Source organism: Ovis canadensis, chromosome 2, assembly GCF_042477335.2.
Source record: "Ovis canadensis isolate MfBH-ARS-UI-01 breed Bighorn chromosome 2, ARS-UI_OviCan_v2, whole genome shotgun sequence".
In the NCBI taxonomy this organism is placed as follows: Eukaryota; Metazoa; Chordata; class Mammalia; order Artiodactyla; family Bovidae; genus Ovis; species Ovis canadensis.
The window spans coordinates 123,706,551-123,719,503 of NC_091246.1; the positions used below are offsets into that span (position 1 = coordinate 123,706,551).

The 12,953-nt window shown below is 57.2% G+C and overlaps 1 protein-coding gene across 36 annotated transcripts in view; it reads left to right on the forward strand.

The window, feature by feature from the left end:
- BIN1 (bridging integrator 1) overlaps positions 1–12,953 on the forward strand; it is a 55,232-nt gene that overhangs the window by 17,844 nt on the left and 24,435 nt on the right. For 22 of the 36 annotated variants that reach the window (XM_069576964.1, XM_069576945.1, XM_069576941.1 and 19 more), the window contains exon 2: positions 10,470–10,550. In XM_069576964.1, coding sequence (XP_069433065.1) covers positions 10,470–10,550 — 81 coding nt within the window. Of the gene's footprint in view, positions 1–643; positions 5,381–9,105; positions 9,810–10,469; positions 10,551–12,953 lie in introns of those variants that run through there. The other 14 variants (XM_069576947.1, XM_069576959.1, XM_069576961.1 and 11 more) reach the window with 9 other exon arrangements.

The following is a 12,953-nucleotide window of genomic DNA, read 5'->3' on the forward strand; positions in this document are numbered from 1 at the left end:
TGTTTTATATTTCATTGCAAAAATCCTTGCAAACTTTGCATTCTGATACACAGTCTTTGTTGCTTATGGCACAAAAGTGGTTTCTTCACCAGTTAAATCTTTGGAACACAGGTGGGGCAGGAATGTTTGAGTGGGCAGACATGCTGCCTGTCATCCCCGTTTAAGAATCAAAAGTCGAGGGAATTCCCTGGCACTCCCGTGGTTAAGACTGTCACTGCTCTGAGGGGCTGGGTTTGATCCCCGGTTAGGGAACTAAGATACCACAAACTGCGAGCTGCAGCCCCTGGCAGAAAAAAAGAATCATCAGTCGGGTCTGGGCGTTGAAATCCATCCTGCCTGGGGTCCTTGTTCGGCCGCTCTTTAGCTGAGCGATCTCTCTGAACCTGTTTTTTCATCTGTAAAATAAGACCCAAAGTCACACCTTTGGATGTCCTGGTGATATGAGCCCGCCTGTAAGGGAGTGTCAAGGGTGCTGAGCCCCCTCAAGGTGAATCCTTGGTGCAAGCTCCCTGGGGTTGTGCCTTGCAGTGTGGTTTTTTGTGGAGCTTTGAAGGAGGAGCAGCTGCAATTCAAGGGGAGCTTTCCCTGGCAGGTGGGTGGCTGAGAGGTGACATCTCATGATGAGAGGTCCCCTCAAGAGTGTGAGCTGAGCTCAGAGCACTTCCCCAAGAGGAAGGTGGGATGACATCACCACCTTCTAGCCACCAGCCTGGGAAGATGGAGGTCCAAGGATGGGGGTGCAGAGGAATCAGGGGAGGGGTCTCTCTCTTGGGGACAGCCTTGTGTGTGTACTGGATTAGGGAGAAGGATCTGAGTCAGAAGGTTCCCGTCTCCTCTGAGATGCTCTTGCCCAGAGCCGGCCCTTCCCGGGCCTTGAGCCCGGCTGGTTCCCCTGGGAGCCTGTTGCTTTCTCTTTCTCTGGTTTTCTCTCCAGCTCCCTTCTGCATTCTGGATTCTTCTTCCACAATGTCTCCTGGCCCCTACTCAGCTTCTTGCCTGGCTCTGTGGCTTCTGGATGGTTCCTGCCACCTTCCCACTGTGCCTGGAGTCGACCGAAGGGTCATGGGCAGGAGCCGTGTCAGGGAGCGTGTGTGTGTCTGTGCAGACAAGTCGGTGAGCACCAGCGTGTGGACACGTGAGGGTGCAGACAGGCCCACTTGGGGGGCCTAGTTTGGGGGACATTCTTGCCTCCTGGGGGTGGAATGCTGTTCCTGGCTTTTGCCCAAGGCCAGCATTTTAACATTTATCTTTCTTAAAAAGTCACTGCCCTTTTGGGAAGTCGACAGGCTGAGTCTGGCACCGCAGGAGGGCTGAGGAGTCTTATCGGCCAGGCCTCTTGCTGTGCCTTCTGGAAGCCCTGTGTTCTGGGCTCTGCTCCCCGGCAGAAGAAGCCTGAGCTGCTTCTCCCCACTGTTGTTCACAACTGGGCCAGGGAGGCCAGGCCCCTCAATCTAGCCCCTCTCTGCCTGGTCCCCTCTCAACGCCAGGGCACAGCGACAGCTCCCAGGCTGCAAACTGTGTCCCCCTGGCCAGCAGATCGCCAGTCTCAGGCGTAAGTACTGTGTCTCTGGTGGCAGAGACGTCCAGCATGTCCGTGTGCGTGAGCTCGTGGGCCCTCAGAGGGAGAGGCAGAGTTTTCCTTGCTGGATGACAAGGTGAAGCTGCCCCCCGGTGCAGTGACTAGCCAGGCTGCGGGCAACAGCTGTACCCCAAGAGTGGCATTCAGTGAAAAGGGCCTCGGAGCCAGGAGCCCTGGGCCCAGTCCTGGCCTGTCCACAGCCTCTTCACTCGAAATGGGGGTGCCAAGGCCTGCTGGAGGAAGAGGCCCAGGGACCCAGACTGCAGCTTAGTGCCCAGATGGGGTCAGCCAGGCCAGCTGCCTGGGCCAGAGGCGCCTCTGCATCCCCAGGGATCAGTCAGCGGGCGGTGTGGCCTCAACCGTGACCCAGTGACGGACCCAGCGGGCAGCTGCTAGGGCCCTGAGTCCAGCCCACTTGCCACAGCAGACGAGATCTGAGCCACACTTGGTTGGCGACCACAAAGCTACCAGACTCTCCTGGGGTCGAGCGGTGGCCAAATTCCTTCCTTTTCTCATCTCTAAAGTAGGGGTGAGAATACTCAGAGGAGGCCGGGCATAAAAATGGCAAGAAAGGACTAGGACTGGGATGCCCAGAAGCAGTGAGCACACCTCTCCTTGAAGGGAACCCGAGCTTCTTTGGGAAAGGGCTGATTGTAGGCCCAGGGCAGGGACATACCCCCCTGAGCCTGGAACATCTCGCAGTGTCAGGAAACAAGGGCATGCCCAAAGACTAGTGGAGGCACGTCCTCAGGCTCCCACTGGCCAAATTTAGGACAGTTTGAACATCAAAATGAATAATGATAGTAATAGGCTATAAAACATTGAATGCAAAATGGAGGCAAGAGTCCGTAATGATGTCCCTATAAAGACATGACCTGTATAAACACCAGGTAATACAGAGGAGGGTAGAGGCCCTCGATAACAGTTAGTCCCGGCAGAGATGAGAGATGCGGAGCCTCTCAGACTTTCATTTGCACACAGGGCATAAGGGGTCTTGTCAAAACGCATTGTCAAATCCAACAGTTCCAGAACAGAGCCTGAAATTCTGCATTTCTGCCAGATGACCAAAGGGCTGTGATGCTGTTGGTTCATGGACCCCACTTTGAGTAGTAGAGTATTAAATGGACATAAAGGCATCAGGTAAAAAGTTACTGGCTGTAAACATTCATGCAGGGATGATGTATCGACCCTCAGATGACTAGTTAATTACCTAGAGGAAAGTCACCTTAGTCACACCAGAGGTCTGGCAAACACTGCCCAACCTGTGCATGTGGTCAAGATCAGCACCGGAAGCCGGAGACGCCCCGAGGTGATGCTGTTGAAGGACACGTTGCCTCTGTAGTATGCTTGCCAAAACAATGTTTAATCTGGACTCAATCACGAGGAAGTGAGCAGATGAACCTAGAGTGTAGGTCATGCTCCACGGGACTGATTTGCATGCTTAAAAAAATGTCTGTTTGGCACAGGGTCCGATACTCAGTATTTTGTAATAACCTACAAGGAAAAGAATCTGAGAAAGAGTATATATATATATCTTACAACTGAATCACTTTGCTGTACACCTGAAACTAACGCAACATTGTAAGTCAACTTTGCTCCAGTAAAACACTGTCGATACAATGAAAGAGAACCAAAATGCACAGTGAATAGGTGTGGGGAAGTATTCTGGATTGAAGGAGACAGGAGACACGACGACAACCTGGTGCAGTGTGTACGCTGAGTGAAGGAAGTCAGAAAGAGAAAGGTGAATGCCGTGTGACATCACCCACATGGGACTTGAAATACGGCACAAACGAGCCCACCTGTGAGACAGAAACAGGCTCAGAGAACAAACTCGTGGCTGCCGAGGGCGAGGGCACGAGGCGGCGGGCCATCGGGAGTTCCGGGTTAGCAGACCAGCTCTAAGTAAACAATAAGGTCCTACTGTATAGCGGAGGGCCATCCCTCAGTGGGTGGAGAATCTGCCTGTCATGGAGGAGCCACGAAAGACGCAGGTGTATCCCTGGGTTGGGACGATTGCCTGGAGAAGGACATGGCAACCCACTCCAGTATTCTTGCCTGGAGAATCCCACGGATGGAGGAGCCTGGTGGGCTACAGTCCACCGGGTCGCACAGAGGCAGACACGACTGAAGAGACTGGTCATGCATCCGTGCACGTATAGCACAAGGAGCTCTACACAATATGTCGTGATAGACCGTGATGGAAAAGAGGATGAAAAGGAATGCGTGGGTGTATGTATATATATATCGAATCATATATATATATATACACTGAATCATATATATATGTGTAACTGAATCACTTTACAGCAGAAACTAACTCAACATTGTAAATCAACCATTCTTGTTGTTCAGTAGCTCAGTCCTGTCCAACTCTTTGCAATCCTATGGACTGCAGCACGCCAGGCTCCTGGCCTTCACCATCTCCCGGAGCTTGTTCAAACTCATGTGCGTTGAATCAGTGATGCCATCCAACCATCTCGTCCTCTGTCGTCTCCTCCTCCTCCTCCCTTCAGTCTCTCCCAGCATCAGAGTCTTTTCTAATGAGTCGGCTCTTTGCATCAGGTGGCCAAAGTATTGGAGCTACAGCTTCAGCATCAGTCTTTCAAATGAGAATCCAGGATTGATTTCCTTTAGGATTGAATCAACTATATTTCAATTCAAAAAGCAGTGTGTGAACCACATTTGGATCCCAGATGAAAAAACAAGTAACGCAAACATAAGGGAGATGTAGGGGACAAGCAGGAGTGTTTGCACGTGGACGTGTGTTGGATGATAGTAACAAGAGTGAACACTGGGTGTTCTCTGGTATTACGGGGGTTTAGGAGAATATTCTTATTCTTTGGAAATGTGCCAAAGTAGTTAGGCGTGAAGGACTGGGTTAAAGGTCATGATGTCTGCAGCTCCTTTCCAGGGGTTGGGCTCACATATAAACAAACGAACCAGACTATTTAAATAGAGAGAAAGTAAAGGTGGCCTCCTGGTGACAGTTGGTGAGTTGAGGGCAGGACAGATGGCAGTCTATCGTACTATTCTTCCAACTTCTTTTGCGGTTTATAGGGTTTATATTTGAGACTAGAAGTTGGGGAGGGGGCCTATGCAATGTGGCAGTACCTGGTGGGCTGGGACTTACCTCTCCCTACTCTCTCCTGGCCTTGCTGAGGCCCTGCCCACTTGGCTCCTGGGTTATTGGGAAGCTGGGAGGAGTGTGGGACTGAGTGTCCATCATGGGGGCCAGGTGCCTGGGCACCATCTGGGCAGGAGGACCGTGAGGCCAGTTGTGAGCATAGCTCTCGGGCAAGGCTGATACTCTGTGTGTGGGCGGGAGGGTCGAGCAGGTAGGCAGGAGCCGGGGGGACCCCTCAGATGTCAGGGAGTGAGCCAGAGACCCTGAGGCCGTGGGCACTTGGGGCGGAGTGTCTTACCCTGGCATGTCTACCAGGGGAGGGGACAGCTCCAGTCACCAGGTGGCCTTTGGTCCAATTCTCGTGGCCCCCTCTTGCCTCTTGAGGTGTCTCCCTCCAAATGGATCCCAGCTGTGTGACCCATGGGAAAGGCTAGCCTTCCACCTGCCCACCCATCACCCAGACAGGCTGTGTGTCTGTCCATGCGCCCCTGCCCACCTGGGAGCCTCTGTGAGCCTGTGAGGGCGTGCATCCTGTTGCTGTGGTCCCGACCGCAGGCTCTGTCGGCGGGGGAGGAGGAAGTACAATAGAGACGCCCAGCCGCCCGGCACAGCTCATTCTGCGACCAACCTCGACTGAGGCCTTGGCCTTGGAGTGCCTGGAGATGATGAGGAAGGTGAAGGCCCCCTGGGGTCTCAGCCGCTGGGTGGTGGGTGCCGGGGGAGCTGTCTGTGTGTGTGTGAGATAGAGTGTGAACGGGGGTGCTGGGGATGCTCTGGATGGGGGGTGGTCCTTCATCTCTGCTGGTCGCTAGAAGAGCTTTTCCTGTCTGGCCCAGAGCCTGGGGACCGGGGCTTCCCTCTTGGGCCTCCAGGCTCAGCTCTTTTCCCCCACCTTGGCTTCTAGAAAGTGCTTATTCTTACCTTGTGCCACATGCCCAAATGTGGGCATGTGTTCCCACACAGGTAGGGGGCTGGCCATGCTCTGGGGGCAAAGAGGGGTCCCAGAGGGCTCCTGGGGTCAGCCTAGGGTTGAGGACCTGTGGGCGTGCTCCCCTGCCCTTGCTGGCCCAGCTGGGGTGGCGTGGAGAGGGCCAGGTCTGCTGGGTGCCCCCCCCCCCCTCCAGTTTGGGTGCCTTTCTTCCAGTCTGGAGCTTGGGAGAAGCCCTTTGCCTGCTCCTGAGTGAGAGGCCCTAGGTGTCCTGATTTGCCTGTCGTCTGTCCCACGAAGGTAGAGACCGTAGCTGGGAGGAGGGGTGTGTGTGGTCTGTAAAGTGCTGGCTGGGTGAGCAGTGAGTGATAACTTGCCCCTGTTTCGAAGGACACTAGCCCTGGGCGCCCCTTCTGGGTTTGGTGGCCGGGTGCGCAGCACAGCTGTGTGGAAGCTGTCCCCATGGGTGGCCTGTCCTCTGGCTCACTGGCTGGCCAGGAGCAGAGGAGCGGGCCTGGAAAGACCCCGCAGCCGAGGCCTGTGGGCTGTGGGAGAGGCTGGGGAGGGGCACGCAGGAAGCTGTCCCTGAGCCCTGGTACTCAGAGGTGCTCAGCCGTGTCCTGTGGGCCTCCTGCCCTGCCCTGGGAGGGCCCCCCGGCCCTGAGTCACAGCCCAGCCTCTGACAGGCCGGCCCGCAGATGTTGTCAGGAGGAGGCTCATTCTGCCACCGCTCCCCTCACTCGGCGCTGCTGGGGATTGGTCATACCGAGGTTTTCAGGCCCTCTCGGCCGTGGTTGCACTGAAGATGTGTTGAGAGGAGCAGGGCCACCAATAAGGCTTCCTGGACTGCACTGGGCTGGGGCTGAGCAGCTCCTACCTAGGTGTGGTGGGGCTGTGATCCGTCCCCTGTCACACTGTCCCTTTGTTTATTATGAGGGAGACAAGCGAGACTAGTGTGACTTAGGGGTGTTTGCCTCGCCCCCACGGATCTCTGTAGCCTCAGGCAGGGATCAGGAAGCCTACTGCCTCCAGGCCCCTCCTCACCTGACTCCTGCCCGGCCTCCGATACCTGGCTCAGCCGCCAGGCATCCCCTGAGCCCCGGCGGCCCGCCCGCTGCCTGCAGTGGCTGGCCGAGCCCCACACAGGGTGGCCCCATGCACGGAGCATGGCATCTGTGTCCCCCAGGCCTATGGCCAGGGCTCCCCTCTTGGCGTGGCGAGGGCTCTGAGCGTGTGTGTGTGTCCCAGGTGAGGGCCCTGGTGGCGGCTGGCCAGAGCTGCCCTGGGGTCTGTGAGTGTGGGGACAGATCGCGCAGGGCTCAGCAGCTGTTAGGTGGCAGGGCAGGATAGGCTGTGGTCTGGGTGCCCCCGGGGCCAGTGGGAAAGGCCTCTTTCCCAGCGTCTGAGGTGCAGCAGGAGCCGCGCTCTGAGGGTGGGAAGCACGCAGCCGTCGGGGCTGTGGGGCTTCACTGCACCAAGTTTAGTCCCGGCCTCTGTCCTGGGGTGGGTGGTGCCCAGCTTGTTTCTCCCCGCAGCCGCACTGGGAGCTTCCCCGAGGACAGGGCCGCAGGGTGTGTGCCCTCCTCCTCCTTTCTGTGGCGCGAGGCAGGTACAGTGAGGAGGAAACAAGACACACGCGCTGAGCCTCCCTGTGCCGTGGGCACAGTTGTCACCCCCGTGTCACAGGCGGGCACTGAGCTATCAGAGGCGAGGGGAGCAGCTGGCTGGAGCTCACGCAGAGCTGTGCTGGTCACCCCCATCTGCAGCGTCCTGCAGGCCCAGTGGGACCCGCTGGAGCCAACTGATTCCTCGAGACCAGGCCTCAGATTCCTGTGAATGCCAGGTCTAGCCCCTGATCCTAATGGCTACCTTCGTGGTGAGCTCTCTGCGTGTCAGGTCGAGTGTTCTCCATATAGACCCTCTCATTTTACGTAACAGGAAACTGAGAGACGGGCTCTTTTGTTCTAGGTTGTGACTCTGACCTCAAAGTTCACAGCTCAGATGAGGACGTGTTGTGTGTCGGCCCTGGGGTCAGCCCTGTTGGTGAGCTGGGGACGCAGGAAGGCTGGACACTGGCCTCGACCTCAGGCTGTGCAGGCTTGGGTGGGGCCAGAGGCAGACCCCCAGGCAATGAGGAGAGCTGGACCCAGGCCCTAAGTGGTAGACTGGGGGGAGGAGGGGGAGGGCAGCTTCGCAGAGGACGTGTCGCCTGAGCGAGGTGTTGAAGGATGAGCAGGAGTCGGCTCTGTGCACCTGCCTGCCTGTGTATTTGAGTACAGAGTGTGCGTACTTGCCTTCTGTCTGGCATCTTGGGGTGCCATCTGTCTGGACTAGGAGGGTGGGTTCATGTCAGGCCCAGCACTCAGCTGTGTAGAGACAGCTCTGAAAGCCCTGTACTTGAGTACCTGTTATAGGCTAGATATGGAGACGTGTTTCACGTGAGCCTTAAGGTGGGTGCTAATGTTCTGTTTCTTGACAAGGTGCTTGAGATTCAGAGAGACGGTAAGAGTCCCTTTTCTCAGGGTTCTTCTAACTGCCTGTCACCGTGGCTGGCCTCTTTCTCGAGGCCTGAAGGTCTCACTGGTGGCTACAGCTGGCCGGTGAACCACGCGGCTGTGTTTGATGCCTGGAGCCAGGTGTGGACACCTGGGGCCTTGGCCTCCTCGGGACCCCGACGGCGGGGAGGGGACCGGCAGTTCCTCTGATCACGAGCATCTCTGCAGGGAGGAGAGGCAGTGGGTAGATAGCGGCACCTCCCAGTCCTCCTGCCTGAGGGCCGGCCAGGCTCTGGTCCTGCTCCCTAGGAGCTTCTGGTTTGCTCCGGTGGGCCGTGCTGGCTTTTGGAAGTTCTTTCTTTCCCACCTGGCGGTCCATTTCTCTCCTTGGCGTGGATGGGGGTGAGCCACCTGCCCGTGCTCAGGGTCAAGTGGGCCAGGCACCCCCGAAGCTCCACCCTGTTCCCATGGGGCTGCCAAGGGAAGGGGGAGCCTGGATTGAGGGAAGGGCCTGTCTCCTTGCTCGTGGTTTGGTTTTGCTTTTCCCCTCAGCTCACTGTCACACTTGGCATCCGGTTGCCCTTGCCTGATGGACAGTGTCCTGGCAGAGTTACTGGGGGCCGCTCCCCAGTGTGCACCGCTCCACCACCTTTCCTCTCCATCCTTTGCGACCTCTGGCCACCCTGAGCATCTTGAAATTCCCTGACGATGGACCTCATCCTTCTGGTCCTCCTGCGGCCCGCGCTCCTCTCAGTCTGAGCTGCCACTTCTCCCAGGAAGTTTTCCTTGATTACCCAGGCTGGATACGATCTCATGTACTTCCCTCTGTCTTGGGAATGGACCCTTGTCTGATTGATCTGCTTCCCCAGCAGAGATGCCCAGGGCACAGAGCAAGTGCCTGGCGAGAGATGGCCGAATTCATTACATGATGAGAGAGAGGGTCAGAGAGCTGACTGGCCCACTGTGGCTCCTGGGCGGGTGCGGGAGGGGAGCAGGGCAGCGCAGGCCATCCTAGGGTCAGTCGGGGTTCGGGAGGGTCCCGGCTCTGTTCTGAGACTGGGCATTCCTCGGTCCAGGATCCTGACCTGGCGTTCCCACCCCGTCTGAGCTCACCCCTGCTGGGGGCTCACCTGTTTCTCTCCTCCCCCTGCCGCCCCTGACCAGAGCCACCTGCTTCCTTCCTGCTCTTGCTGGTTGGGTCACTCTGTGCTGACCTTCATCTCCATGTCGTCCCTTCTGCTTCCTGCGGACGTGCCTGCCCAGGCCTGTGGAGGGGAGCCTCTGCCCCTCTCTCTCCCTGCACGCTTCACCCTCTCCCTGCCTAATCTGTGTCCCACCTCTTATTTTTCTCTGCTCTCCCCCTGTTGCCCTCACCCATCCTTGCCTCTTGCATTCCCTCTCTCTCTGACCATAGAGAACTCTGGAGTTGGAGGCAGCGGAGCTGGGAGCTGGGAGTCTGGGAGAACCTGGTGGGCCAGCCCTTCTGCTCGGGGCCTTCAGGCTCCCGGTCCACCTTCTTCTTTTTCTAGAGCTTTCTCCCTCTCCAGACTCTGGGTCGCTCTCTGCCTTCACCCACTCATCTCCCACCTGTGCCTGCCACGTCCTCTCTTTGACCCCGCCAAGAAGGGACAGCCGTGACTCACCGAGGGGAGAGTCAGCCTCTGAGATGTCGGGAATAGGGTGTGTGTCTGTGAGCCCGTGTGTACGTGCTCTTGGGTGCCTCTGTGTGCGTGAATGTGTGTGTGCTGGTGTGAGTGCCGGGGGGTGGGAGGGCGTCTAGATACGGGCTAGAATGGGTCTCAACTGGAAATCTAGGCGGATTGGAAGCTGACTGCTAGTGACCCTCCGCCAGCCCTCCCGCCCCTCCTGGTCCTGGAGTGATGACCTCCCTCTGGGATTTGCTAGCAGTGGGCCCAAGAAATGGAGTCGTGTGGGGAGGTGGGGCCACCCCTGCCGGCCCCCTGGTGTTTGGCTCACTTTTCAGTTGCCAGGTTGGAGTGTAGCAGCCAGGGCTGTGGTGTGTTACCAGCTGGGATGGGCACCCAACCCCTCGTACTCCTGGTTTCCGTCACTACAGCAAGCCTGTCCTGTGCGCCCCCTCTTAACAGATGGGTGAGCCCTGAGGAGAGGAGGGAGAGATCTCAGTGCTGCCCTTGGGGGTCACAGCAACCACAAGCCCTCTGGTGGTCCCAGTGGCCTGGGCTGGGCGATCCTGGCGGTGGGCCCCCCAGAGCCCCGCTGGGGTGGAGAGGAGTCGGTGGTGTTGGTGACCTGGTGCTCTTGGTTTGGCCACTTTCCTTCTCAATGTAACATTCTTCCCTTCTCCCTCTGCCTTGGAAGGTCCTTCAGAAACTGGGGAAGGCAGATGAGACGAAGGATGAGCAGTTTGAGCAGTGTGTCCAGAATTTCAACAAGCAGCTGGTGAGTATGGGTGGCCCTTGGCCTTCGGGAGCTTGTGAAGATGGAACTGTGGCTGCCAGGTGGGACATGTCAAGAGATGAATTTGTGGAGTAGAGGAGCTTGAGAGGGGATCAGTGTGGGCTGGTGAGTCATGGAAGACTTCTTGGAGGAGGGGGCACTGGCGCTGGCTATGGACTAGGGGAAGGGGGGGAGTGTGGGGGTTTACTTTAGGTAAGATGTAAGGTTGGGGCGGGGTGGGAGTGGGAGCGAGCGTCAGATCATGGCCAGATTCTGGACAACCTTGAATGTCCAGGCAGGTGGGCTCTCTCGAAGTGTCCTGTGAGGAGAGTGGCATCTGCAAGGTTTAACACGGGAGCGGAGCAGACTGGGTTTCATTGGGCACCCGCTGAGTGTCGACTGTGCTTGGCCGAGTGGCAGGCTCCAGGCCGGGCCATTTGTAGATGGCTTGCGGATCCCTCTGACACCCCTGTAAGGCAACTGGCACCACTGTTTCCCTTTCATAGATGAAGCAGTTGAGGCTTAGAGAAGTTGGTTAATCTGCCCAAGGCCTTGCAGCTTTGGGAGTGGATTCAGACTCATACTTCTCTGGTCCTAAAAACTGCAAGTGAGTTAAGCAGCATCCTTAGCATTTCCTTTTATAGACGAAGTGCTGGTGACAGAAGGGCCTTAATTATGTGGACAGCCTGGGGGCAGTGGTTATATCCAAGGGAGGACATCCTGACCCCGGAGGGCCCTAAATACCTTGACTGGTTGTACCTGAGACATTCCCCCCTCAGATGTGCTAAGTCTAGAATAAGCCATTTTGCTGACTGTATCTGAAGACAGTAGAAATTGGGAGTGAAATGACTCTGGTGATTCTGTCCTCCCGGGGAAAGGCCAAGGCAGCAGGGACAGAGAGCTGGGCCACGGCTCTGTGGCTTCTGCAGACCAGTCCCAGTGAGTGAAAGACAGGAATGGAGGTCAGAAGAGGCCACAGGAATGGGCATGTGTGTTGGCAGTGAGGTCAAGATCTAAGCTTTGCTAGGAAAGGGGCTGGTGGGCCTACTCTGGGGGCTGGGAGGGACCAGACCTCTTCCTACTCCTGGTCCACATCTGAGGCCTCAGAAAGCACAGAAGATACCCACCAATGCTTCTGTGGCTGGAAGGGAACCCCTGGGAGAAAGGGCCTCCTTTGAAAAACTCTGACAGCCCACTGGCCCGTGGCTGGGGGCAGCTGGGAGAGGGCCAGAGAGCATGATGGTAGGAAGGCTGGGGAGCATGCTAGGAGAAGGCCGGGGAGCATGCTAGGAGAGGGCTGGGGAGCATGCTGGGAGAGGGCCGGGGAGCATGCTGGGAGAGGGCCGGGGAGCCTACTGGGAGAGGATCAGAGGGCATGCTGGGATAGGGCAAGTGTGCGTGCTGGGAGAGGGTAGGGGAACATGCTGGGAGAGGGCCCAGGGCCAAGTTGCCCTCACCTGCCAGAGAAGCTCAACTGAGGGGTTCCTCAGAGCAGGGTTGGAAGCCCCCATGGCCACTTGTCCCCCGAGGCCAGTAATGGGAGGTGTTTCAAAGCCCGTAGCAGAGACTGCTTGTTTGGCTCTGGGTGACCGCTCGCCCCTTGGGCCTCAGTTTTCTCACCTTCAAAGTGGAGGCTTGAAGAAGAACACTGAAGTCCCCTCCGGCTCCCTGGCTTTTGGCAGGCAGTCACTGATCCTTGCCCAGAGCAGCTGGGGAGTGAAGCTAGGGCTAAAGATAGCCAGTGCTTTGGGCTCACTGGCCGTGGATACGGTGGTCATTTGAGCTGGTGCTCTGGGTGGTGTGGTCAGCTTCTCAGGGGCCGAGGGCAGAAGCAGGAGTGGGCAAATATGAGGTCTCGTTTGAGGTTCAGGGTAACCCTCCCTTAGGAGTTAGGGCAACTGGACAGTTCTGGATTTGGTTGGTGTGTGGGGGTGTCTAGGACCTGGGGTGAGGTTCAGGATTTAGAAAGGATTGCTAAGTGAGGATCACTCTTCTCAGGGAAGTGAATTTCAGAAAGCTGCGGGGCATGGGGAGCCCTGGGAGAGGCGAGGTGAGCTTGGGCATGAGGAGCCCTACTCTTCATTTGAAAACCCCAAGCCTAGTGGGCCAGTGCGAGTCGGGGCCAGGGATGGCGGGAGTTTGGGCTTCAAGGACATGCGTCCCCCAGCCCTTCTTCTGGGGGTGGGCCCTAGGAGAGGAGGTGGGTCGCCTTGCTGTTGCCTGCTTTCACAGGGACCCAGTTTACATGGCCCCTCTGAGCCCACTCAACTTCAGGTCTAGCATCCCTGGCCCTGTCCTCTCTGTGAAGCCCTGGAGGGCTCACTCACACTCTCACCTACTCAAGTGCTTTAAATCCAGCTCAGATTCTTGGGAGCCATTCTGGGTCCTCCAGATGGCCCAGCCTCA